The 27,306-nt window shown below is 47.0% G+C and overlaps 3 protein-coding genes across 3 annotated transcripts in view; 1 reads left to right on the top strand and 2 right to left on the bottom strand.

The window, feature by feature from the left end:
* Positions 1-8,778, top strand: part of LOC125718055 (RNA binding protein fox-1 homolog 2-like) — a 26,848-nt gene extending 18,070 nt beyond the window's left edge. The window contains 9 exon segments of the mRNA XM_048991542.1: positions 2,306-2,393; positions 2,492-2,520; positions 2,522-2,552; positions 2,647-2,797; positions 3,091-3,133; positions 4,307-4,338; positions 4,340-4,396; positions 4,473-4,551; positions 5,519-8,778. Coding sequence (XP_048847499.1) covers positions 2,306-2,393; positions 2,492-2,520; positions 2,522-2,552; positions 2,647-2,797; positions 3,091-3,133; positions 4,307-4,338; positions 4,340-4,396; positions 4,473-4,551; positions 5,519-5,563 — 555 coding nt within the window. The 3' untranslated portion in view covers positions 5,564-8,778.
* A 469-nt stretch (positions 8,779-9,247) lies between these two features.
* LOC125718057 (retinoic acid-induced protein 3) lies at positions 9,248-15,927 on the bottom strand. The gene is made up of 4 exons (XM_048991545.1): positions 15,442-15,927; positions 12,230-13,460; positions 11,950-12,005; positions 9,248-10,386 (listed from the first exon to the last, which is right to left on the bottom strand). Exons 2-4 carry the CDS (start codon positions 13,242-13,244, stop codon positions 10,288-10,290), a joined length of 1,170 nt encoding a protein of 389 aa, XP_048847502.1. The 5' UTR covers positions 13,245-13,460; positions 15,442-15,927; the 3' UTR covers positions 9,248-10,287.
* A 595-nt stretch (positions 15,928-16,522) lies between these two features.
* LOC125718061 (retinal cone rhodopsin-sensitive cGMP 3',5'-cyclic phosphodiesterase subunit gamma-like) lies at positions 16,523-19,367 on the bottom strand. Its single transcript, XM_048991555.1, has 4 exons — positions 19,265-19,367; positions 17,728-17,923; positions 17,585-17,625; positions 16,523-17,163 (listed from the first exon to the last, which is right to left on the bottom strand). Exons 2-4 carry the CDS (start codon positions 17,871-17,873, stop codon positions 17,087-17,089), a joined length of 264 nt encoding a protein of 87 aa, XP_048847512.1. The 5' UTR covers positions 17,874-17,923; positions 19,265-19,367; the 3' UTR covers positions 16,523-17,086.
* Positions 19,368-27,306: the final 7,939 nt, after the last annotated feature.

Genomic DNA, 27,306 nt, shown 5'->3' with positions numbered 1-27,306 from the left:
TGGTGTTGCTTATGTAGATAAAGTGTCTCTCTCTCTCTCTCCCATCATTTCTGTGTACCCCAGTTTTTGAGTGTGGACTGGCATCTTTCTCACCTGCATCCCTTCTCTTAACCCCTTCCCTGTCTCAGTTCTCTCTTGCCGTCTCTCTGTATGTGTATTTGATATGAGAGTGCTGCGATTGTTTTGATTGGTCTATACGCTGCATCCGATGCTTGCTGATTGGCTGATTTTTTTTACTTTTTTTTTAAAACTTGGTCATGTGATGCGCCCATTTTTGGCTGTGTGTATTTATTTACCAAATTTTTGCACCCCTTTCTCACCCTGCTGCTGTAATGTGTACACGCGTTTTTGAAGTAATTTCAGAATGTTTGATTTTGCTGTTTTTATTGATTACTTGTGTAAAATTTTTGTGAGTCGTGGTTGAGCATAATGGACAGAAAAGGGTTTTTTTGTTATTCGTTTTAACCCATGCTGAAATGTCTTCTGAATTATCTAGCTTTTTTGTCATTTCTCTCCCTCTTATCTAATTTGCATGCCTGTTTTTGTGCCAAGATTTACTCTAGCACATACCTTTAAAAGTCCTTGTGTCTGTATGACTAATGCACTAGGGAAGCTGCATGAATTACAGTCAGCACCTCCATGCACACTGGAGAATTCCAGGCATGAACGTAGGTTATCATCTTCAGTGCCAGCAAACTGATATTTTATTAGAGTTACCAAGGCCATTTTGGTTTGCCCGCCTCCCTTTTAAACAGGCGTCATCCCAGTGTGACCCAATGAACGTGTTAACGACACAAACGCAAAGCTTCCGGAAGAGAGTGGCCTCCTCCGAGGTTACGGCCTCATGAGATTAGCGCACGAGCTACAAACAGACCTGAAACGTTAGTTCGGGGTATCGTACTCATTGAATTATACGTAATGAACCGTACATTTCGGCGTATTTACCAATTACTCTGCATTTCTGTTATGAATAAATAACGTCCTCTTTTGTGTTTACAAGAATATAAAAATTAATGAGATTATCTGAGAGAATCTGTGAATTCAGCGGTCTAATGGACCTGCTAGCTGCCAGAGCAACAGCGACTAACATAGTTTACTCATTTGGTTGCTATGGTTACATAAGTAACACTTTCATTTGAATGTTCAGTGGATAAGAAAATAACATAATACAATATTAAAATGGTCATAGTAGGAACGAGAATATCCTTCCGATTAATAGCCGCTCTTTGTGGGCGGTATTGGCCAGTGAGGTCACCGTCTTTTCCCCATAAGGACGTGAACTTTCAGTTGAGTGAAGCTTACAGCGGTGCGGCTGTTTGGCCTCCGGGGTGGGATCTGTCTGCTCAGCGGTGGCAGTGCTGTCCAGTAACAGCCACCTGTCACACGCACGTTTTCGGTTCCAACATGCAGATCCAGAGACTCACCCCCTTTTTTCCGTAGCAGTTTATCAAAGGTACAACAGCAGTGACCCAGTGTCTTGGTTACAGGCTCATACACGTGAATTTCTATATAAATATTTTAAAAGGCTTTGACACTACATCTTGTGGCCCCTGCCACCACCCCCCCCTCCCCCACGCCAGTTATTGGACTGCAGATTGTAGCTCTCTGTCTGTTCCCCAGCCTCCTCTCCTGCTGCATGCCTCCCCAATCCCTGTAAAAGCTGGTCATCTTCACCTATTACTGCTTGGCTCACACACACACACACACACACACTCCCAAAGTCATGTCGCATTACTTGCACGTTGTCTTCAGTTCTGCTGGCCACCACCCCCCCCCCCACATAAACACACCCAGGAACTTGTTTTGAGAGCCCTCCCCCCTCATACCAGGTAATAGCCCCCCCTCCCCCCCAACACAGAACAGTGGGAGAGTAAGCAGCAAACAGCCGTGCTCAGTGTAGCCTGCGGGGTTGGGGGGGGGGGTGTTAGCTAGACAGACAGACGAACAGACGGAACTCTGTCTGTCTGTCTGTGCTGTTTTGCACATGGATCCACACACCCAGTCCAGTTATTTTCAGCAGGGTTACTCAGAGCCATAGATGTCGATTGCATGACTCTTAATAATAATGCTGCTGATGATGATGATGATGATGATGATGATGATAACAGCATTCTTAGGCTTTGTTTTCCTTGTAACCGTTTCTGTGCCTGTTTCGGCTTCTCTGGTGGCCTGAGGTTGCATGTGCTGTGTCCGTCTGTGTCCATGTCTCCCGTGACCGTCTCTGTCCGCCCCCTGTGGGGGGCGCCGACGCGCTCTTCGCTCTCCTTTTTTCATCCCCTTCCCCCACCCGCCTCGTCTCCCCCAGGTGAACAACGCCACGGCCAGGGTGATGACCAACAAGAAGATGGTCAGCCCGTACCCCAACGGGGAGGCGCTCACCTCCTTGCCTTATGGTACACGGCGATTCACACGTTTTTCCGGAATGTTCTTCGCATGCCGTCGCTCTTCTGACGTCCTGAGTGTGTTTTCTCTCTTTCGTCTGTTGGTGCAGCAGCAGGGTGGAAGTTGAGCCCCATGGTGGGGGGCCGTGTATGGGCCGGAGCTCTACGCAGGTGAGGCTTTGCTGTGCCCCCCCCCTGCCCTCTATAGGCCGCATTCTGCATTGCACCCATCTGACCACAGTTCCCCAATCCTGTCGCCCCTCAGTTCCTGGCTTCCCCTATCCTGCAGCGGCAGCGGCGGCGGCATCTACGGCTGCGGCTGCCTTCCGCGGGGCGCACCTGCGAGGGCGGGGCCGCCCCGTCTACAGCGCCGTGAGGGCCGCCGTGCCCCAGCCTGCCATACCGACCTACCCCGGGTAAAGCACAGCGCGCACCATCCCCACAGCATTTTACACGTGTGTGTGTGTGTGCGTGTTACTGCAGACTGTCAGTTTGCATGTTCTCTATAGTTCATGCATGTGCTGTGTAGTTTTCGGGGGGGGGGGGGGGTGAGGGCATGGTGTCTGCACCTTCTGCTGCATTGATTTTAGGGTTGGGTTTGAACCAATGAAATAGGAAACTGGATGTATTTACGTTGCCTGCTGCAAGTGTGTGAAATAACCCCCCCCCCCCTTCGCTCTCCTCCATTTTGTCTCTCTCTCTCTCTCAGTGTGGTGTATCAAGATGGGTTTTATGGCACCGCAGACATATACGTAAGTAAACCATCTCTGCTGGCTTTCTCTCTCTCTCTCTCTCCCCCCCATCGCTTCCTACATCCTCGCTGCCTGTGATTCGGAGAGCGGTGCCTGCAGGGGTGTGGCTAAGCGCAGCACGTGGCCCCGTCGGGCTGCGGATGTCGTCGCACACGGGACGGCCGGGATTCTAAGTGAAATGCCATGTTGAGAGAGAGCAAGTCCTGCACCTGAACACTGTCATCGTGATGAATGGACAGTGGCTTTCTGTTGTTGTGCATTTTGTTTCTGGCAAGGACAGGGGCTGCGTTCATGGGTTTGGGAGGCCGGTTCAGTCGGGATGCCTGTGTGTGAGGGTGTATGTGTGTGTGTGTGTATGTGTGTGAGGGTGTATGTGTGTGTGTGTGTGTGTGAGGGTGTGTGTGTGTGTGTGTGTGAGGGTGTATGTGTGTGTGTGTGTATGTGTGTGTTCAGGTTTACGATGCCTGTTTCTGTTCCCTCTGTAGAATAGTGTTTCAGGACTCTGTCATTAGTGGCAGATTACTCAGGTAGGGTGGAAGGACCCCCCCCCCCTCCAGTGTGTGCTGCTTGTTGTTACACCCGTTTTTCGATATTGACTGATTTTACTTAATTACTGCAGCAGTTTCTGTTTGCTACTAACTCATTAAGATCTTCGTGTTCGGCTCAGGGACGGTAAGCTGGAGTGCTGAGGCAGGCCCGGCTGAACCGATACCGGGCCGTAAACAGCCCTGGCGCCAGGCTGGCGGATCAGATCCGCTGGGTGACTCACAGTGACCGAGCCAAACGAGTGAAAGGCCTGGTTTGAGTGTAGAAGCTGTTAGTGACAGCAGGGCGATCAGAGACGTGGTGGTGGGTGGTGGGTGATGTTAGCCCATAGTTAGAATAAATGCCTTTTCCACACATCAGTGCAGAGTTGGTGTTGTAGGTGTCCCACCCTCCTGTTGCCCAGCTCCCAGAGTCCCTCTTTTACCCATCATTCTCTTCTTTATTCTCTTTCTGGTTTCCAATGTGAATCCTGAGATCTGATTGGTCAGGCTTTGCATATAAATGCCTTTCCTCTGGCAATGTCTCACCTCTTACCTCATATTTGTTGGATCTTTTAACCCCTCCCACCCCACACCTCAGCACTTAATGGTTACCCCCTGTCGCTCCCCCCCCCCCCAACCCCCGCAGGGAGGGTATGCCGCATATCGCTATGCGCAGCCGGGCCGCTGTAACTGGGGCGACAGCTGCTGCAGCTGCTGCGGCTGCCTACAGTGACAGGTGGGTGGGGCTCGCCGCCCGTCTCCGGTGTCGGTCACGCCATGACCACGCTGACCTGTGTGCTTCTGTCCTGCAGCTACGGCCGGGTGTACACTGCGGACCCGTACCATGCCCTGGCGCCGGCCGCTGCTGCCGCCTATGGCGTGGGAGCCATGGTGAGGCTCCTGCTCCGGTACTATTTGTAACTGGACATTCCCTAGAAGCTCAGCCTTGCTGCACTTGCGCCTAGTCGACTCCTTCACAGCATGTACAATGCCAGTCAAAAGTTTGGACATGCCAGGCCAAAGTAAATGCTTATTAAGGAGAGTGATAGTGTCGCATCACATGACCTGGCCACCTGACTATGCCGCATCACATGACCTGGCCACCTGACTATGCCGCATCACATGACCTGGCCACCTGACTATGCCGCATCACATGACCTGGCCACCTGACTATGCCGCATCACATGACCTGGCCACCTGACTATGCCGCATCACATGACCTGGCCACCTGACTATGCCGCATCACATGACCTGGCCACCTGACCATGCCGCATCACATGACCTGGCCACCTGACCATGCCGCATCACATGACCTGGCCACCTGACCTAAACACAGTAGAAATGGCTTAGGGGGAGTTTGACCAGAGAGTGAATTAACAGGGGCCAGTGGGTACTGAGCTTATATGTGGGACCTCCTTCAGGACCAATGGAATTGGTGTAGAGGGGATAGTAGGGACAGCCAGTTCTGGGGCATCTGGGGTTAAGGGCCTCAATCAAGGGCCCAATGGTGGAATCATTCTGCCAACGCAGGGATTTTAAACCAGCAACCTTCTGAGTCCCAAACCACAGAGCTGGGACTAGTTTTTTATGTCTTTGTAATTATTCTAAAATGTAGAGAATAGTTCATATAAACCTCTGTGGGACGGTGTGTCCAAACTTTTGTCTGGTACTGAATTTTTGCATTGTGCTATTTGTCTCACCTGTTTCATCACTTTGGGCCAGAGCGTTTGCTAAATGTATAAAATGTAAAATGTTTACCAGATGTGAGCAGGATTCTGCTTTGGGGTGGTGGTGGGATTTTAGAGAAATACCTGTGGTGGATGCGTACTGAGATCTTAACCTCTGTTTCCTCATACAGGCCAGTCTGTACCGGGGTGGATACAGCAGATTTGCGCCATACTAAATGGCTTCCATTTTCATGGACCACTCTTGGCCCCCTCCCTCGCCCACTCCCCTGACCCTGATTTCATATGCTTCATTTGGAAACCTGCGTTCCACAGACATCGTAAAGATGACCGCCCATCAGTCAGCTGACACCCTGTTACCTTGGCTTCACGGCAGCCAATCAGAGGTCGGCCCCAAATGCATTCAAAGACAACGGCGATTTAAACGGCGAAGCCGTCGCCACGGCTGAGCAGAGGAGGAACAGCCCGTCCGCGTGGAAACAGCGTGGTGAATGAAAGGCGTGCGATGGCCTAACATGGACCTCAGAGCGGACAGCTGCAGCTTCACCCTCGACTCCCCACCCGGCTGAAGAATCACACCCAGCGACAGTACAGAGAAAACAGACCCCAATCCCACCGAGACGCAGAGGCGCGGAGAAACATTTTTTGTTCGTTTTTTTTTTTGTTTGTTCTTTTAACTGAGGACCACAGAGGGATGGTGGAAGCTTCAAGCTCACTACAAAGTGTTAAGGTCCGTGGTGTTGAGGTCTCAACACCCGGAACCCAGGTGGAAACAAACTGCAATGTGGAAGGAGGACAGACAGAGCGAGAGAGAGAGAATGAGAGAGAGAGAGAGAGATCCAGCCCCCCCAGACGTCAAATGACACCACCACTGATGCAACACTATGTGTGTGTGTGTGTGTGTGTGTGTGTGTGTGGGTGTGTCCGTCCACTGCCGTTTCTTAAAGGAGTAGCTCTGAGACTCTCCAGGTCTGCGCTGACTGGGGGGTGGCGGACAGATGGGCTCTGCCTGCATTTCACTGGCAGCCAGACGTGTTGAAGGCCAGTCCTGCTCCTCCTGTGTGGGTTTTTTTGTTTTAAATCCTCATTACCTCAGTTATGTGTTTTTTTTGTTTTTTTTTTTTTGTATCTGGAATATGTCACAAAAAACAGAACAACAGTACTAATAATAATGTAAAAATGTGTAAATGGGATTGCTTGACAGCCTAGAATTGATTATTATTATTATTATTATTATTGTACTATCAAGTTAATGGTCTCTGATCATCATTATTGTTTATCATTGCTGGTTGAGTATTACCATTAACTGCCATTTAATTGCATCTACAGAAGCATCTGACCTACATTTACAAATGCTGATTTATTTTTTTTTCCTGACTAGGCTCCTTAGGAAAGGAGAGAAGGGGTTCTAAAATGGGGGGGGGGGGGGGGCGACAGTGTGCTGTCGTCAGTAGTATGGCCCCCCCAGATCTGGCTGGCCTTGGGTGACCGAATGAGTGCATTGGCTGCCGATGAGAAGATAACCACAGGTAGTCAGAACTGGCTTGAACTCATTATGGATTATAATCAAACTCAGGGTATTCGGGGGGGGGGGGGGGGGGGTGTTTGAGTATGTCATTGAGTGACACTAAGCCGGTGTCCCTTCTCTTGGCAGTGGAGCACTCCCATACACATACAGTTTAAGATATCACCTTCTGCTTTCTGATGATGCAGTGAGATATGTATGGAAGTCACTGCATTCTGCTTACAGTGCTGTGGGAAAGGCACCCATAGACAGACATGTATAAATAGCTTTTGTCATAGTGCTGTTCTGTATAACCTCATATATTCAGAGTATGGTATCTTTTAATTTCTTTGATTCCAAAGATTCCCTCTGGAAGCACATTTTGGTCGTATTTCTCATGATTGCTGTTTTTAGCTGTTCTATTTACGTATAGCTTAAAATTATCTTTTTTTATAGAGAAAAGTGAGATCCGCCCTTTTTATGTATTATGTACTGAAATGGGTAATTCAAACACCAGTTTTTAAAACCATGCTTTTCCGATACCGAACGGTTGGGTTTTTAGCGACCGTAACAACTTTTAGCGGTCATTTATTTATACCTGCAGCGTAATGCGTGTTACAACGCGAAGATTAAACGGTTTTAAACACTAGAATGCAAGTTGCTTGCTATTTGAAAACGAAGGAAAGTCTGTTCGGGCTTGAAGTTGGTGCATTACGATGTATGTTTGAGTAGGAAATGTTTATATAGGCCTATGGCATGAGATTGTGATGGAAAGACAGCAGGGAATGGACGGGACGGTAATACGTAAGTAATAAATGTTGGCATTGGATCGGGAGCGACTGTTCTAAGTCATTTCACAGTTTAATATATTTACGTAGGTATGTGGGGGGTTTAAATAGATTTAGCAGCCTCTTCAGGGGAGATGGTGTTTTGTGAAACGATGTTGGGACTGAGCCATATTTCAAGGAGTCGCTTGGAGACACGTTTTATTTTCTCGGGTTGAATTTGTTTTTTTAACTGGGGGAGGGGGAGGTTTTAACAGGTGCGTGTTAAGACACTTAAATGACTGAACAATGATGGACACTAGTGCGGAGTTTTTGCGCGGTGGTGTTTTTTTTATATAGGTATTCATGGGGGCATGAGACTGCGCGCCGCTTGCGGGGCGGCGGTGTGATCGAGCGTCTTCCTCCGGCTCCTCGAGCGTCACGCTCCATCCCCCTACCGGATGGATATGTGTCATAAATGAAGATCAGTCGGCGGTTATCAGCTGTCATTTTTACATGTAGTCATGACAATTTTGTGTAATTTTACCACAACGCTTTTCCTGTTTTGTTAATACGAAATTGCGAAGGCGGTTTAAATATTACCTTGTGTTAAAGTAATTTCGAGAGCTGCAGTTTCATTTTTTAATGTGGTGCGGGGGGACGTGTCTGTTAAGCCTTTGAATAGTATGTCAGTGTTAAATATCATCTGGACACCCAATATCCAGCGCTGAAACTGGATCCGAGCACCTGGCCGTGTGTGACAGCGGATAAGTGCACAGCTCCCTCCCAGTCGCACTGCTGGACAGTTCGGATCGCACCGATTAGGAATGATATTGTTCGGAAACGCTCAAGGGGCAGTAAAACCACCCCCATCCAGAGCAACCCAGACGGCGACTTTTTAAACGCCAGACCTGCGGGGGTCCGTCCTGCTTGGTCGGGCGCTTAGGGGTCTGCGATGACCCCCAGTCATACTCTTACGTACTTTTGTTGAACAGTTTTTCATTGCTCCAGCCTGTCCCACGGATTTGCAATGAAACTGACAGTGTATTTTTGTTTTATTATTATTATAATAATTATTATTCTCCTTATTCCCATGCGCCATGTATGCGTTGTTTTCTGTGTTTATTGAATGTGTATATATATATAAACAGTTTGTTTGGTTTTTTACTTTTGCCTCTGTTCCCTTTTTATCTCGTCACCCAGTGCTTAAATGACATTGTTTGGTAACTATTCGGAATTACCTCCCTGTAGCGAAACTGTAGTATTTAACGCTCCCTATATATAAGATTTGCCACAGAGGATGTGCTGACAGGTGGGGTGGGGGGGGGGCTGCATTTTCACAGATGATGTGAAAGGTATCCTTAGTGAGGTCTCCGATTTGAGTAAAAAAAAAAACTGCGTTAATTTTCGCATCATAACATTAGTGTATTATCCTATGGTAAAACTGAAAAGAACTCATAACACCTCACCATTGATGTGTGTCTGGAAGGTTGTGGGTTTGAAACTTGTGGCTAGTAGAGTTATCGCACCCCTGCGAGATCCCTGAGCAAAGCTCCTTAACCCCAACTGCTCCTGCTGACTGGCTTGGTGCTGTGACCAACGGCATGACAGAAGATGAGGCAAACAAAAGCCAGTTTATGTACGTACTCCAATTTACTTTATTTATTTATTGAAATACCCTTAATATCAGGCTGTGACACAAACAGAAGGCCCTCAAGAAAATCAAGGAACCCGTCTTTCTAAACCACACTTTTGACGTTAGCATGCCCTTCCCAAATTTATGTTTGGCTTCGCCTTATGAAGAACTGTTTCCTGCTGTGGAAGAATGAATGTCTCTGAGGAATATGGATCTAAGACAGAAGTGACCTTTTTGGGACTTGCAGTGATCCCCTAAGAACCGGTAAGTTGTCTCGTTGACACGAGCTGAAGATGCCCCCGTGTGGTCGGCTCGGGTATAGCTTTGTTCCCCTGTTGCAGCACTAGCTTCATCTTAGCGGCTGCGGTTCGGTTGAAAATAAAAAAATGCTACCCTAGTAAAAATGTTTCTAAAAACAGAGGAATAAACTGCAGTGAATCTTCTGCTTTTTATGACTTCCTGATTATTCCTCGTCTGTATCATGAAGCATGATAAATCGAAATTAAGAACGAACAGATGTTTACTAAGAGAAACGTATCTTGCAGGCTGCTAGTGGGCTATTGTGGAAGAGTCAATCAACAAAATGGTTTTAACACAGGATGGCATTTCGTTAATGCTGGTTGTATATTTTAATACATCTGCATATATATTTTAGAAAATAAAAAACAGGCTAAAATAGACACTTAAAATTGGCTTTACTGGGCTATATCACAACCCCGGAACTGCAGAAACTACTTTTGGTATTTCAGCTTTTTCCGTTTTAGTAATTTAAATAAATGACAAATAATAATGAACTTGATGCTAATGTATTTCAGGTAATGGTTAGAATTTTACCTTGTTACTATGTCAAAATGCGCGCTGTTCAAGTACCATTAATGAAATAATTGCGCGGATAGTTAGAGTGTTTCAGCATTTAAATTAATCATTTACAGGAAGTCATAGCTTTAGAGACTAAAAGTTGCACATGGAACAACCTGCAAAGCAGGCTGGGATGTAAACAAACGTGGTTAGGCCTAAAGGATCTGTGAAAGTTGGTCTCTAGTTGGACAGCCTGCGACCGTAGTAATCGTCGTAGGGCACGTCGGTGTTGGTGGTCTGAGGTCGCGGGATGCTGTAGTCTTTCCCAGGGTCTATATCCTATAACACAGCACCCGTGACATTAAAGAGATGGGGTTCGCGTTGTAAAAGGAGCCTTCGTACATGTGTCAGTAACTGCATTATTGCAGTCCTGATAATACAAAAAACGTAACCTTTTGAACTGAGAAAAAAAATGTATATTGCATTATATTTCTTATTGAACTATTTCAGTCGATTACATATATATATATATATATATATATACACTGAACAAAAATATAAACGCAACACTTTTGTTTTTGCTCCCATTTTTCATGAGATGGACTTAAAGATCTACAATTCATTCCAGATACACAATATTACCATTTCTCTCAAACATTTCTCACAAATCAGTCTAAATGTGTGATAGTGAGCACTTCTGCTTTGCTGAGATAATCCATCCCACCTCACAGGTGTGCCACATCAAGATGCTGATCTGACATCATGGGTAGTGCACAGGTGTACCTTATACTGCCCACAATAAAAGGCCACCCTGGAATGTGCAGTTTTGTCTCACAGCAAAATGCCACAGATGCCACAAGCATTGAGGGAGCGTGCAATTGGCATGCGGACAGCAGGAATGTCAACCAGATCTGTTGCTCGTGCATTGAATGTTCATTTCTCAACCATAAGCCGTCTCCAAAGGCGTTTCAGAGAATATGGCAGTACATCCAACCGGCCTCACAACCGCAGACCACGTGTAACCACACCAGCCCAGGACCTCCACATCCAGCAGGTTCACCTCCAAGATCGTCTGAGACCAGCCACTCAGACAGATAATGCACGGCCCCATGTTGCAAGGATCTGTACACAGTTCTTGGAAGCTGAAAATGTCCCAGTTCTTGCATGGCCAGCATACTCACCGGACATGTCACCCGTTGAGCATGTTTGGGATGTGCTTGACCGGCGTATACGACAGCGTGTACCAGTTCCCACTAATATCCAACAACTTCGCACAGCCATTGAAGAGGAGTGGACCAACATTCCACAGGCCACAATTGACAATCTGATAAACTCTATGCGAAGAAGATGTGTTGCATTGCATGAGGCAAATGGTGGTCACACCAGATACTGACCGGTTCTGAGTCCCCAGACCCCCAATAAAGCAAAAAACTGCACATTCCAGGGTGGCCTTTTATTGTGGGCAGTATAAGGTACACCTGTGCACTACCCATGATGTCAGATCAGCATCTTGATGTGGCACACCTGTGAGGTGGGATGGATTATCTCAGCAAAGCAGAAGTGCTCACTATCACACATTTAGACTGATTTGTGAGAAATGTTTGAGAGAAATGGTAATATTGTGTATCTGGAATGAATTGTAGGTCTTTAAGTCCATCTCATGAAAAATGGGAGCAGAAACAAGAGTGTTGCGTTTATATTTTTGTTCAGTATATATATATATATATATATATATATATATATATATATATATATATATATATATATACACATACACACACACACACACACACACCCATACATACATATTGTGTTTGTCAATGAGTGGAGCTGTTATGGTAAGATCTTGTATTTATGAGTCTCTTTATTTTGTTTTAATGGGTGTAATTACGCTGAACTCACCGACATGGAGAATCCAGACTCGTACGGCGAGCGTATTGCCGCGTTGTTCCGTTTACCTGCAAAATAAATACATCACCATCCACCTGCGAGGGTGTCGGGTACCGGCTGCGTCACTGTCACACAGCCAGACTGTCAGCAGCCCCTGTTATCTGCGGCCGCTGATGTGTCTCATTTGGTTGGCAGTATTAAGGAGTGTATAGATTGGCTCCTACTTTTTACCTTGAATATGCACAGTTAAGGAAATACAGCATGTCCTCTACAGTGCCTGAGGGATTCTCACCTCTCCAGTCCTGGCTGTCGCTTTCGAAGCTCCGGTTCTCCCGCCCTGCCTTTTTGACACCTTGCAGCCCGGCCATCTCGCCACTGGGACTGGTCCAGCCCGTGAAGTCCAGCGGGGTCTCCTCCCCGCTCCGGAACATCTGCCTCAGAAAGGCCGCTTGGGCCAGCCCATGTCCGAGCAACAGCACCCAGGCATTGGACACCAGCGCCACGCTCAGGACCGGGTCGTCCCAAAGCGGCCTGCGGCCCATCTCCCAGTTTCCCCACGTCAGCAGTGTGATCCACACCACCCAGATGGCCATGGAAAGCATAACGGTGAGGCAGAGCAGCAGCGCCTGGGCCCCGGCCCGGTTACGGGCTTCCTTCCTGGGGCACCCAAAGAAGCAGAGGCAGGATACGGAGCTGCACAGAGCCGCGGAGATGAGGCACAGCACATAGATGAGGAGCACGACAAACTCGGCCTGGGAGTAGCGGCACGGCTGCTGGTCACGGACAAGCACGGTGAGCAGCCACTCCGCGGCCACGACGGCCTGCACGGAGCTGAGGGCCAGCGTGAGGCCCAGCTCGGCCCAGCCCCGCACCAGGCCCCGCAGGGCCAGGCTGCGTGACACCAGCGCCGAAAAGCAGAGCGCCGAGAGCCCGCCAAAGAGGAAGACCCGGGTCGGGCACGTGGCCAAGCCAAGCCGGACCACAAAGGCAAAGGTCAGGCTGAACATGCCCGCCGTCCCCACCAAGAACAGCAGCAGGGATGTCACAGTCCCCGCCGCAGCCATTAGGGGGCGATGTCGTAGGGACGTCCACGTGGTCCAGGCTATGGTGGCGAAAAGCAGACCCAAGGTGACGAGCAGCCCCAGGGCTGCCAAAGTCTCCACCACGATTCCCCAGGCAGCCTCCATGTCACAGAGGAAGGAGAAGCTCGGGTCCAGGCTGGAGCCGCACCCGGGCAGCGTTTGGTGAGTGGGCGTGTATCCATTCGGTTTGGGGGCAGAGGTGGTATTGGACTGACTGGAGTTCATTGCAGTGGGAGGCGAGTCCTGCTGTCTGTGTCTAGAGCGGTCAGGCCGTTGTTGGACGTTAGCGGTGTTTGGTCTCTGCTGGAGGGGCCTCCGGGGGTGGCAGAGGAGTGATCTGTCTTATTGAAGAGTTTCTGTTAGGCTCTCATTCACGGTGACTGATGACAAGTCGTTGGCTCGTGGGCTTGTGCTCGCTTGTTTCCCATGGAAAATGCCGCTCTATCGGAAAGTTTAAAAGGAATGAAGGAGAACGTTACTGCACGGTGACCTGGATTGATATTGTAAGTGACAGTGTGATATTGAAGTTTTAGTAATGGTATCACCAAGGACCTCCCCCCAGATGGTCCATGTTTTTTCTAACAGTAAACCTACCAGTACCTGGAAGGGAGCAAAAATGTGTACCAATGGGGGTCCTTGAGAACCGGGGTGAAAAACACTGGGGAGAAGCAAGCATGAAAGTTCGAGTGCCTGAACTGTACAGTATACAGTTGAATCCTGTAGCTCAGATTGTCAGAGGGTTGTGTGTGGTACATGATAGAAAGTTCCAGCAACTCAGACTGAACAGGACTGGAGCTTAAAGCAGAGGGATGGATTCCTTTGCAGGCATGTAACTGGTGTTTAGATGCTGGGACTTTGTTCCTTCAGTTCTGCCCCAACATGTTGCCTCACCTCCACCTGAGTCATTTCCACGAACAAAATCACAATGGACTGCAGTGTTTTCTGTGTAGAGCAATTGATGGTACCTTAGGAAAGTGTATGTAGTTATATTAAAATTGTTATTGTTGCACTGACTTACTGATTTTAAACCCCTTTTCCCCATATAGGTAGCCAGAAATCTGATTGCTGTAAATTTTAAGTTCAAATAAAATTCAAAACTAGGTAAAATGTTTTTAAATCTTTCATCTTCGTTGCATGTAACCCACAATAAACAATCAACTGTCAATGATGCATATTTTTTGCTAAACTTTTTTTCTCATCTCCATAATCATTGCCCACAATTTGAAACTATTTTCTTTGCTATAACCCTTTATCACCTATCCATCCATTCATTTATTTTCCAAACCACTTATCCTACTGGGTCGTGGGGGGTCTGGAGCCTATCCCAGAAGCAATGGGCACAAGGCAGGGAACGACCCAGGATGGGGGGCCAGCCCATCGCAGGGCACACTCACACACCATTCACTCTCACATGCACACCTATGGGCAATTTAGCAACTCCAGTTAGCCTCAGCATGTTTCTGTGGGGGGGAAACCGGAGTACCTGGAGGAAACCTCACAGCGACATGGGGAGAACATGCAAACTCCACACACATGTAACCCAGGCGGAGACTTGAACCTGGGTCCCAGAGGTGTGAGGCAACAGTGCTAACCACTGCACCACCATGCCACCCCTGTTTATCACCTAAATAAATGGTAATAGAATAAATGATTAACTACCCTAGAGGTAAAATTGGCAGTTTAGCAATGATGGAGCATAATTTGAGTCAAAATAATTTTAAGAATTTGAGAAATTTGATGTTACGGTAATGAGTTTGTGAGAATGACCCTGCTTGGACCAAGCAAGGAACTGAACTCAACCCAACCAGCTTCTGACAGAAATCTACCTTAAAGTTATCTCTCCATGATGGTGGCGTGAATCTGTGGGCGGTTAATGGCCGCAGTGATTTAGAGAGCACTGCCAAATTTGAGAGAGATGCACACGCTCGATAAGCAGTTTCCATTTCCTTCAGTTCACAATAGCGCTGCTGTCTGTGCATCAGAGATAAAAACGCTGACATTTATAATGTTATCTTTTGATATGGATTCTCATTGTGCTTTGCCATAAATGTACCATTGAACATTTATTCTGTGTGAGTTTAAAAAGCAGTAGTCACACTTCAACGGAGCCAAGCTAAAGATTTTATACTACGATGCTGAAGCACTCGCTCCTCATTGTGCCAGTAACCTTTGATGTTTAATCAGAGTATATTCTGAGTTTGGTCATTTGAAATTAATTACCTGGAAGCAATTTTCTCAATCATTTACACATTTAGCGAACCTGAGGCACCAACTGTTAGCAAATTATTTAATCAAGAAATACCAATTTCTCTTTGGTGGGTATTGTCCATCTGACTTGCCAGTGTTACTCACTTGTGTAGTACTTTTTTTTTAGATACTTTTAAGTATTAACAGGAGTATATAAAGCAGGAAACAAACTTACCTTCGATCCAGAGTTACTGTTCCTCTCTTATCTTGCTTGTTGCAGCCATTTGCCGTCGTTATTGGTTGTCGGTAGAGGCTGTTGGACCTCAGGTCAGTTCTGATCGGCATGTATCCCCATGTCTTTATGCCGAGTCGTGTAGTGAGGACGAAGAGAGAGCAGGAAGAATGGGGGGGCAGGCCTGGGAGGGTGAGGCTTTGACACCAGAGATGGGATTGTTTGTTTAAATCCCTGATTTACATTGACAGGTAAGAGGGGGAGTAACATGCTTCCCTCCAATCTCTGCCTTTAAAGAAGGTGTGTTCCAGCCAGGGGCCGTGAAACCTGTACGGACACCCCTCCAACCAGAGCAGTCCTAGCGTGTTGGGACAGGCGCCCCCCACCAGTCGCACACTGCTGCCTTTCATGGCACTCCCTGTCGTCACCCTATCAGGGTCCGCTATCTTCGACCCGTGGGGGCGAGAGGTGATCCAGCCTGCTCCGCCCGTCTCGCTGACCGTCGGAATCCTAATATTTGGGGGCTGTGTTTCTGCTCGTCAGCACTTTGGCTGCCGTCTCTGGTGGCGACCAATCAGAGGCTGCCGAGAGCACAGGCATGCGGCAGCACATCTGGCGAGAATGGCCCGCGTTTGGCGCATGTCAGCCGGGCCTGACGCCCAGTCATGCCTCTGCAGGCCGTGTGTCTGTGTGCGTGTGTCTGTGTGTGCGTGAAGGAGCGAGAAACTGATAACTGGGTCATTTGTTTAACTCTGTTAGACAAGGAGGGGGGACTGTGCATGCAAATTATAGGATGATTTTAGCAGAGGTTCTGAAATGGTGAAGCTGACACACTTTGACAGGTACGGTATAATATCATAGTTCTACACCAACATGAGGATAATCTAATATATATATATATAAAACAATTAGAAAATCTGCAGATTATTCTATCAGTGAACACTACTGTCGTGTAACTGATGTTTAAAAATGAAATTAGGCCCTAAAGCTAGAGAACGTTTACCGATGACAGGTTTGGATAAGAAAGATTTTTGTTCAAATGCAAGATTTGAACACTTTTCCAAAGACTCGAAAGACAAAGAACTTAAAGTTGAATTTTATTGAACATGTTTTGATGGCAATCTATGCTAGGCAGACGTCACTAGAGAAAGTATGTGAGCAAAAGCTTTATATTACAGTGCTGATGGGGAGGGGGGGCGAGGGCCGTTATGCTGGGTTTTTACATGGTCATTTTATTTATAATTGTACCACTCACATCATTACTACCCGGTAGGTGTTGCGGCCCATCTACAAGTACAGTCCGTTCACAAGTACATTCCGGTGTTTAAAAATATCGCTTAACATCCACAGTAGCAGAAAAACCATGATGAGGGCAGAGATCATGCAGCAGTTAATACGAATGCAGGAGTGAGTACAAGCTTTACTGATACTTGACTGCTATAAGCAAAGCACATGCTTGAGGGCGCTATATATATATCTAGGCTGTACAGTTACTGCTCCGTTGTTGCTGGGAGACGGAATGGTCACGCTGCAGGAAATGGCCAGACACACACACAGGAGTGTAACGGCTGGAGGGAGGAGAGGTCGGGAGCTGGACGTAGCTCTAGGGGGCGTAGCGGAGCAGATGGTGAACGAGGGGCCATGGCGCTCAGATGATGCCGTATTTGGCGAGGTCACTGAGCTCCATGTCGCCGAAAGCCTCCCAGGGGCAGACGACAGTGATGTCTGTGGAGGGGGCAGTGAGAAAGTCAGAACGTGGCCACCGACGCCCCCTGCTGGTCAGAGTGGCGCTAAGCGCCTGTATGGGCAGGACAATACAAAGTGCCTCCAGGGGGGTGTGGATGGATGGATGGACAGATTGATGTACTGATGGATAGACAGATGGGTGCATGGATGGATGGATGGAGGGCTCAAAAGATGAATAAATGGGTGGATGATGGATAGACAGACAGATGGATGCATGATGGATGAATGGTTGGATAGACGAGTTGATGATAGACAGCGGACAGATAGATGGACGGATGGATGGATGATGGATAGACAGAATGATAGACAGATGGATGGATGGATCCCCGGGGTTTTTTTTTGGAGAACATCCAGCAATAGTCACAGTTACTAGTGGATATATAGCGATATATATAGTTACCTGTGCCAAGCCCCTCCATGCCCGGGATGTCGTCCCCAAACCTGAGGGAAGGCAGGAGGTGCTGTGATGCGCTGACAGAGCTGTGTGTGGCTTCCTCCCGATTCATATCAGAGGAGTGACTGTAACCTGCTGATATGACTCACCCTTTCTGTCCCGGCTTGGGGGCTTTGCTCTTGAATGTGCGCGTCTGCCTCTGCTTAAACTTGGGGGGGCCTTTCTTGGGTGTGGAGGGCCCCCCGGGGCCGGCCGGAGTGGCGAGAGCGCTTCCTGCGGGGGGCTGGCAGTTCATCTTCGCGGCTCAATGTGTGTGTGTGTGTGTGTGTGTGTGGGGAGGGGGATCTGCGCAGAGACATCACCTTACCATGAAGGTCGCACTCATTCGCATTCTATCTTTATTTTCTGTTTGCCTTTGTTAAATCTCCCCCCTCCCCATATTCTGGGCTCTTTAATCTCTTTTTTTCATCCTTTTAGGTCTTAGCTTCCGCTTCTGCCTCACTTCTCTTCCCTTTCTGTTCTCGCTCTTCATTTCTCCGCCACTCCCTCTGTCTGTTGGCCTCCCCATAACCCCCTACGCCCCCCCCCCCCCCCATACTGCGGTTGAGAGTTCAGTTGTGTTGCAAAATGTCGACGCAGCACAAACAGCGATTCGCATCCCGGGGGACTAAAGGGAGACAGGAATCAATTCAGAGACAAGCGGGAGTGTGAGATGCCTCCATGCAGCCTGATGTCTGGCAGATTTACATTCGGCGTAAATCTTGAAGCTTTGTCCTGTGCCTTTTGCCAGCTGGTGTTCAAGGCCAGAGCTGGAAAGGCTGTTACAGGATCACAAACTGCTGGTAATGCTGGTTAATTCCAGTGACCTCGCAGCTCAGCACCGACCTGGTAATCCTCCTCAATCTGCTTGTTATGTCCTCATCCTCTTACCAGTTTATCCAGCCATGTGTTTCCTTCCTCTTTTTTTTGCACATATGACTTGCGACTTCTCTCTCTCTCTCTCTCTCTCTCTCTGTCGTCATCCTCTAGGCTTACAGGTGCTTTACCCCCCTCCCCGCCCCCCCCTGCCCCAACCAGAATCATAAACTCTCTATAAGCTGGTTAATCTACCTGGGAGGGTTTAAGTCATTACGTCATTCCTGTGTTATTTTGGGTTGGTTTTTGTTGGCTTGTTGTTCGGGTGGAATCGGGGCACTCAGCTACCCCTGGACACTAAGGCTCACAGAGCACATCCTGGAAAACAGATTCTGTGCTCACTGCCTTTTGTGACGCCTGCGGTCTTTCTCCTGCACGCTGAGAGCCACCCTGACCCACATTCCTTCAGCCCTGAGCTCTGTCTCTCCTCCTTGCCTTGACTTGTCCCCCCCACCCCACTTTGCTGAGGGTCATCGTTATGGCAACACAGCATTAGTCCACTCTACACAGACACGCAATGATACTGGATGGAATTATACAGTAGGTATATCTGTATCTCTGCAGTGACAATGCGCCCAGGTCACCTTAATCTTATAATGGAAGCCATGCAGAAATCAGCATAGAATTTCTGTATCGGAAATGTATTTATGAGTACAATTCTGCATATGTTGCAGCACGGCGCAACCATAAACTGGACAGGTAGCCATAGGGCCTGTGGATATACCAGTGGCCCAAACACTCCACGGGTAACAGGAGAGAAGCGGTTCTTACCTGCCTTATCCACGTCTTCCAGGCAACCCCTGTCTCCCCTGAGGACGAGCGATGGAGGTGCAGGACGGAGACTCACTGGACACCGGGTGGAGATTAGTCGGCGTCTCTGCTCTTTATAAGCCACTCTCTCTAATCCCCTGCATCCAGTTACCCAATGGTATGCCTCCTCCTGATGATATGTCAGCCAGCTTGCCCCCCCCCCATCTTGGCCCCTAGCCTGCAAACCCTCACTGAAAGTGGCTTTTGACTGAGACCCTCTACAGTGCAGTAATCGCTCAGTAATCACTCGGATTACTTGTGGATCATAAATTGTAGGCCGGGGTCAAGATATGTGAAAGGGCACTATGCAGTCTCAGAACCCAAGGGTGTGTTTGGTTTGTTTCCAGCTTAAGGTGAAAATTTCCATTAGAGGACCGCGCAAGAACAGCAAGCTGACGCCCTAGCACATGCTATTCTGTACGCCATATTAATGCCATTCTCCATGTGTTGTTTAGCATTAATACACAAATAAATATTACTTACTGATATATTTGAAAATGTAAAAATTAAATGGGAAATGAACCGAAAAAAATTGTAGCGTTAGCAAGGATATCATATTAGGACAATAAGTCATAACGATTCGCTGCGATCAATGCAAATGATCACGATTAGGATTTTTGCACTGAAAGAAATCGAGTTGGAAGATGGTTCAGTGCCCAGGAAGTCGGTGCTGTCTTCATCTCCCACGATTTTCCCGCGTTGGACTGAGCGTGTTAAATGGGATTACATGCGGGTAGGAAGCGCAGTGACGTTGAGCTCCCGCACATGGCCTCTTCGTATCGGAATCATTGTATGGAAACGAGCTCCCTGTGATCTGCGACACCTCTATTCTTCCGACATGCTGAACATCTGAAGAGGGTGCTGTAGATCTCGTGAGGGCTGCCACCTTGTCCAGGTTCTGAGCGATTACAAAGTAGACGTCCAGTATGGATGGTCGATTATTATCTGTGTTGTGATGGTAAATCATTGCCGGTGTCTTTCCTGACCAATAGGGTACGTACTTAGAAAATGAGCTGTGGAATAATTGGAATAATTTGCGCAAGTCCAAACCTGTGCAAATTTCTGTCATGCAGAAGGACCCTCCCACACTGTGTAGTACCAGCATGCAGGATAGAATGATACAGCTCAGGGGTCTGAACCCGGGTCTCCCTGAGGTCCAGGTGTGAGATGTGACCTCCCCTCTCGCTGGTTATGGCTGTTATATTACATGACATTGCTGATATGTGATGATAACCTTGAGGGCTTAAACTCTGCTTGCACTGCGGTTTGTAACGGTATGCCCCCAGATATAGAAAAGTGATTTAATATCAAAATTAATCTGGATAACGCTCACTGAGCTCCTCCTGCCTGTTCACAGCGATCCTCACCCGGACGATGCTGCTGTATCGCGAAATGCCGGTTATCCCTTTTGCAGACCTTTAACTCGCCTGTAATAGTGTCAGGTCTTGTCGCCCGAACCACACCCACGACATCTTGCCAAGTCTGACGCCAAATCCTGCAGCTGCAGGGTAAGATGATTTACTGTCGAAGTAACCTGTTCTGTCTATTCAAACCAAGTGCATAGCAAATTACAAATAATTATATTACAAATGACTGCTTATTAATACACAATGTATGTGCGTAATTAGTACATAAAGAATGACTTGATTTGATAATATAATTATGGATAGTATTGTGATAATTGTTGGATTGCTGTATTATGACCTGTCTGATATTTTACGTGAATTCTGTTGCTGCATAGCTCCAGGCATCTTACACTATCTGTACGTCACCTGAAACATCACACCAAAACACGGAACTGACTTTGAACACGAGAAATTTGTATTAAAGGATCTACTGTACGATGTTACTCCACTGGTCCAGGTGGTGATGGCCAAATGAAGTCTCATGAACCAGTTGCTATATTTTCTGATCCCACTAGATGGTGCTCTTGGTTTGCTTTGGGGCATGCTTTATGCCCCTTTTTGATCAGAGAGCACCATCTAGTGGAGTCAGAAAGTACTGCAAATGGTTCGCGACACTTCATTTGGCCATCACTAAATTCATGAACAAGTCGGCTCTGTGGAGCAGGTGTAGGATGGCATCTTCCACACTTATGTGTGCTTTGGTATGGAAACTGTAGTGAGTACAGGGCATCCTCCATGTCTGGCATGTTGCAGGAGCACATTCTTCGATACCTTTATTACATGGGATGTCAGTTTCACTGGTCTATATTTATAAGGTGCACAGAGACAAAGCATTTCCAGAGGGGAACCTTTTGTAGTAGTAGACGCAAGTCAAAACACATTGTGTAGAACAGCTCCCAGCTGGAACACACAGGGCCTCATGAGGAGTAACCTAACATTTACCTTTGAGAGAACTTCAGTCTTTGAAAGCTGCTGCACATTCCCAGGCTGAGGTACTGGGCCATGAATCAAGACAAAAAGGCCCTCAGTTTTTTTGAGGGACGAAGGAGGTGGACTAAAGACCGGAGTGCTGACCAAAAAGGTTCCTGGGTCATTAAATATAATGAATAGTGGAATTTTACTTGATCCCAATGTCCATAAAACTGCTCTTGAATACCAAGAGAACTTATGGGTTGAAGGAATCTTTTGGCTGTTTCTGTATCTAAACCTGTTGAAAGACCCTAAGATCTTATTACAGATTATACTTTGTCTGGGGTTCGTGCTCCGTATAGCAGGGCGTGTTACCCTCTGCATTGTCCTGAGATGCGAATGGACACGACATGAGTCACAGCTTTCTGAGGGTCATGACGCACAGCTTTTGTTGACTCATTTTTTCAGTAAATTTTGAGGCTGTTTTTCTGGTGTTTAGCGACTATATTATTGTGTCCATCTGTCCCTGTCAGGGAGCTTCGACTTGCAGTCACTGTCCCTCTACCCTGATACACTGTATCCATATTTAGCATATATTTTCAGATATATTAAGTGTGGATTTTGAGACCTCATTTGTAGCTGATGCATGCTGCTCGCTGGCATTGAGCCTGATGTATCTCTCATTCCCAGCTAACAGGGAACGTTCCCAGAACTTTATCTAATGTTATGTAAGAGTCTTTTCAACGCTGGTAGAGAACATTCTTGCAGTAGCTGTAATGGAATGCGTTTTTACGTTTTACATTTTAACAAAAGTTCTGTCGTTATTTGATCATTAGCATGATAACATTATTACCTGTTGAAAAATATTGTTTTTTCATAAAAAAATATTGGCTTATAATGGTGCTGTATTTGAATACTGTAAACACACCATCCAGCCTAAAACCTACGACCTTTGAGGTGTAGTGCAACAGGGTTACCTGCTGCACGACCATGGTCTTTATTTGTTTATGCTTTATTATTATTAGCTGTAGCAGTGGGATAACGTTCTCGGAACATCAGGAAAACTGGACACTTTGAAAGTTTCCATAACTTAATTGTCGTTTCTGGTGTGGCGTTTCTGGAATGAAAAACTGTTCGTTTTGTTTGTAGCTATTTGTCATTGTTTCTGTAACCTACTTCAAAGACCAATATCTCGATGTGGTGTTTCTGTTCTTCTGTCCACGCCGTTTTAATTACCCTGTTTCTCGGCAACAAGCGACTGAGCCTCCCGGCTCCTGTGTGGAAGCCGTCCTGTCAGCTTCACCTGTTTCTAAAGGGCCTGCGGCTGTTGTCACATTCTCATAACAACACCGCTAACACATCCACCCGCGGATCTAACTGAGCGCTGACTCATTTTCTCTTTGACTCACCACTCCACTGTTCCACCCACACTAAATTATGCACGTGTCATGTTTACTAAGCATGTGTTACCTCATTCGAACCATGTTTTCCTGAATTTGTGCACGCGGTCCTTTTATTTATTTATCCATTTGTTTATTTTCTTTGGTGGGAGACTGTTGTGCTGTAATTTATCCTTGTAAGGAGGCTAGATGACAAATACATCCCCCCAGGGATCGGTAAAATTCATCGTGACTAATTGCCTCCGTGTAGATCTGCATCAGACGATGCCTGTGCTTTACTGCAATTAGAAAAGTCTTTATGTGAAGTGAGCTGTTTGCATTCAGTAGCTGCATGTTTGTATTGCCTCATTGTTGTTCAAACGGACGGGTTTAAAAGGAGATAAGTGACAGCACTGGGCAATATTACCTTCTATTAATTATCCCTGGTGACCGACACTGGAAAAGCTATCCATGATGCAGCCGCGTATGGGCATGGCAAAATCTCGATCCTGCTTTCCCGTCAGGGTAATTCACATAAAGTTCCAGAACGTTACAGAATGTTCTGGTGTCCGAGCGGTGAGCAGTCAGATGGCCAGGGTGAGGGTGGGGGGTGCCTGAAGAGATGAGGGTGGGAATTCGCTATGTGGGTCATACGGCTGTCTCAGGAATTAGAAGGTGAGACCGGGGAGATTAGGTAAACCATTTTGTTTTCAGCGGAGACACTAATTGGATCCTACAGAATTAGAAAGTGACAGCAGAGTGATGTGGGAGTGGGGGCTTGACGTCCCAGCCTGGTGGGAACCGTGTACCCTGGATGGCCTGAAAGTGAATTGCTGACAGGAAGCGACGGCAGCAGATTATCCACTTAAGGTGCATGTTGGTCCTTACATGCCACTAGCCTGTTGCTTAAACGCTAACCAGTCAGTTAGGTATAAAGAGTCACAGTCATGGAGTATTCAGCTGGTTGGTTGAAACAAAACCTTGGCGTGGATTTGTACTTTCTGGACCTGAACTCTCCACCTCTGTCTACAATGAATTACTTTTGTGAGCGACTTCCCCTACGCTGGCTGCCACCTGCGTGTCTATTGGTTCAAATCTGGCCGATTATAGTGCTGTCTTCCAAAAGGAATTCTATCGGTCTAAGGCAGCGTTTGCCAATCCCGTCCTCCCCCACCTTTTTGCAGGAGCTGGGAGGTAGCTGGAATGGAGCAAAAAAAAATATAGATTGTCTGGGGGTCGGGTTTCTCGCTGGTCTGAGAAATGGGTGAAGAGTTCTTTCATCTCCTAAAATGTAACAAGAATGCTCTTATTTATAATTAATTTTAAGACTTATGATTACGCTTCCTGGCCTAATTAATAACACAGCAGGTCATTTCCATTTTTAAAGGCATTGAACGCTTTAGCAGATTGACACATGCTGATCTTCTAGGCAGTGCTGTCCTGGAGTTTTGCTGGAATTTTGAGCGTCACAAACTTTGGAGGGGTGACTTGGTGGCTCAGTGGGGATCGCTGTTCCTCACTCCTCCAGGTTTGGGCTGCCTTTTGCCCCGTGCTGCCAGGAATATGCTTCTTATTTGGTATTTTGCTAATGGGGAAGAATAGTACAAAATATAGCAATTTAATGTATGGTGGAGCGTCAACTACAGTGGTAATGTGTCGCATTTAATAACAGAATAATCTTTTTACATAATGACCATCCATCCAGTTTTTGTAACCGTTATTCAGGGTGGGGGGGGGGGGGGGTCTGGAGCCTATCCCAGAGGGATCAACCCAGGATGGGGCACCAACCCATCGCAGAGCACACTCGCACAACCTTCACTCACACTCTCACACCATTCACTCACACTTGCACACCATTCACTCACACATGCACACCTATGGACGAACTACGTAACTCCAGTTAACTTCAGCAAATTTTCGGACAATGGGGGGAAACCCCACAACGACAACATGCAAACCCCACACATAGGGGGCACTAACTACTGCCCCTCCACGCCTCTAATCAATGGTAATGACATAATTCGACTTTATTTAGTTTGTTGTATTCTAGTATTAAGTTGATTGTAATATTTTCTAATCAGTTTAATAATCTTGAGAAAAAACTTTTTGTGGCTAGTGATCTAATTTTAACAGTAATGAGTCCATCTACACTCCTACGGTTATCTTGTGAAAATATGTAGTGTACTTGCTTATCCAGCGCAGAGTTGCAGAGGGCGCTAACAACAGGCTCTAGCCACCCTTGAATTTGGTAAATGGTTGGACGGGTGGAAAATAGTATTAAAACGTTAAATGCAGGTTGAGGAGTGAAAATTCATTTACCATGTCTCCATCTTGTGGCGAATCGTGTGAACTGCGAGGTTCGATGTGAAACCGTACAAAGAATAGTATGTTCCATCGTGATTTGAATAATCATGAGTTTATCCTTATCAGTAGTCGAACCTCATGTGGCGCCAGGTGTGAAGCTTGCCTAGGGCGCCACCTGGAGGTCAGCCGCTACTGACACTGACCGTAATCGTAGCTGCCTTAATTCATAGTTAAACCGGCATCATTACTTCACCAAGGGTTTTGTTTGCCTTCTCCAAAGTGTTAATGCCATTGCGTGTTGTGTCAGTAAAAGTATCGGAGCTAGGCCCTGATAACTCAGGGTAAGCATGGGTTCCGGACTGGGCTTGTGAGACAGCACTGCCTTGTATCTGAAACTCCATCTCCCAGATCAGCCTCATCAGAGAGCAGCGGCTGAGGACAGCGAAGGGGAGCGTGACCCACAGCTGACACTCCAGAGAGCCGCTGACACACATCCGCCAAAGGTGGCCATTACCAGGGTAGGCAGGGCAGCAAGCAAGCGCTGAGCCGTTTCTAGCTGCACTGGTGATATTCTGTGATTTAAAAAAATTTTTTTTTGGAATTGTATTTACAGCTTTTGCACTCGGAATGTCTGTCGCCGTGGCAATAGAGGAGCAGGGCAGAGAGAGCAAGGCAGCCTTAGTGGGGGGGGGGGACAGGAAATGAGGGCGCAGCTGAGGAATTATGGGCCTGGCAGGGACTTAGATTCTTCCATAACCACATGACCACAAGGGGAACGGGCAAGAATAGTACAAAATACTAAAGGATCCTATGCAGCTGAAGACTAAACTTGACCAGTTAGTGTTATGGCTTTTAGTACATAAGTACAGCCCATTCCCCACCCTTAGGTGTGGGGTGGATTTGATGTCTTAACACCATTAGAGAACGGCAGAGAACATCCCCAGGAAAGGCATAGTCTCATGCTGACAGAATCACACCATATGTCCGGCACCCTCAGATTACACACCATGTTATAACCATTTTGTGATAGAGGTAAAGATAAGCTGGATTCAAAGTTAACGGTAAATGAGTAATACTGACCTGCTATTGTTGGTCTTAATCGAGGTGGAAATCATAAGAAATGGACTGTGGGTGAGATGGCAGCTACCTGTTTATGGGGAATGGGGGGTGTGGCTGTCAGTCATGGCACTGCATGGTGCTTTGGTTATTCTGTCTGTTAGCGTGTCATTTACTTGTTGCTGTCTTGGCGTGTCGTTTACGTCTTGCTGTCTATGTTGATCGTCGTTTACGTGTCGCTGTCTGTGTTGGAATGTCATTTACGTGTTACTGTCTGTGTTGGAATGTTGTTTACGTGTTACTGTCTGTGTTGGATTGTTATGTACGTGTTGTTGTCTATGTTGGAATGTCGTTTACGTGTTGTTGTCTGTGTTGGAATGTCGTTTACATGTTGTTGTCTGTGTTGGAATGTTGTTTACGTGTTACTGTCTGTGTTGGATTGTTATGTACGTGTTGTTGTCTATGTTGGAATGTCGTTTACGTGTTACTGTCTGTGTTGGAATGTCGTTTACGTGTTACTGTCTGTGTTGGATTGTTATGTACGTGTTGCTGTCTGTGTTGGAATGTCGTTTACGTGTTGCTGTCTGTGTTGGAATGTCGTTTACGTGTTGCTGTCTGTGTTGGAATGTCGTTTACGTGTTGCTGTCTGTGTTGGAATGTCGTTTACGTGTTGCTGTCTGTGTTGGCATGTCGTTTATGTGTTGCTGTCTATGTTGGAATGTCGTTTACGTGTTGCTGTCTGTGTTGGCATGTCGTTTACGTGTTGCTGTCTATGTTGGAATGTCGTTTACGTGTTGCTGTCTGTGTTGGCATGTCGTTTACGTGTTGCTGTCTGTGTTGGCACGTTGGCTTCAGCAGTTTGGAAGGTGGAAGGGCGGAATGGTGGAGCACAGATAGACCGGCTGTAAGTTACAGAGAGAAAAGTTCTCAGGGCGAAAGAGAGTCTTTA

This window comes from Brienomyrus brachyistius, chromosome 22, assembly GCF_023856365.1.
Source record: "Brienomyrus brachyistius isolate T26 chromosome 22, BBRACH_0.4, whole genome shotgun sequence".
Lineage (NCBI taxonomy): Eukaryota > Metazoa > Chordata > Actinopteri > Osteoglossiformes > Mormyridae > Brienomyrus > Brienomyrus brachyistius.
Note: the sequence above shows the minus strand (reverse complement) of the source record. Positions and strands in the feature narration are given on the sequence as shown.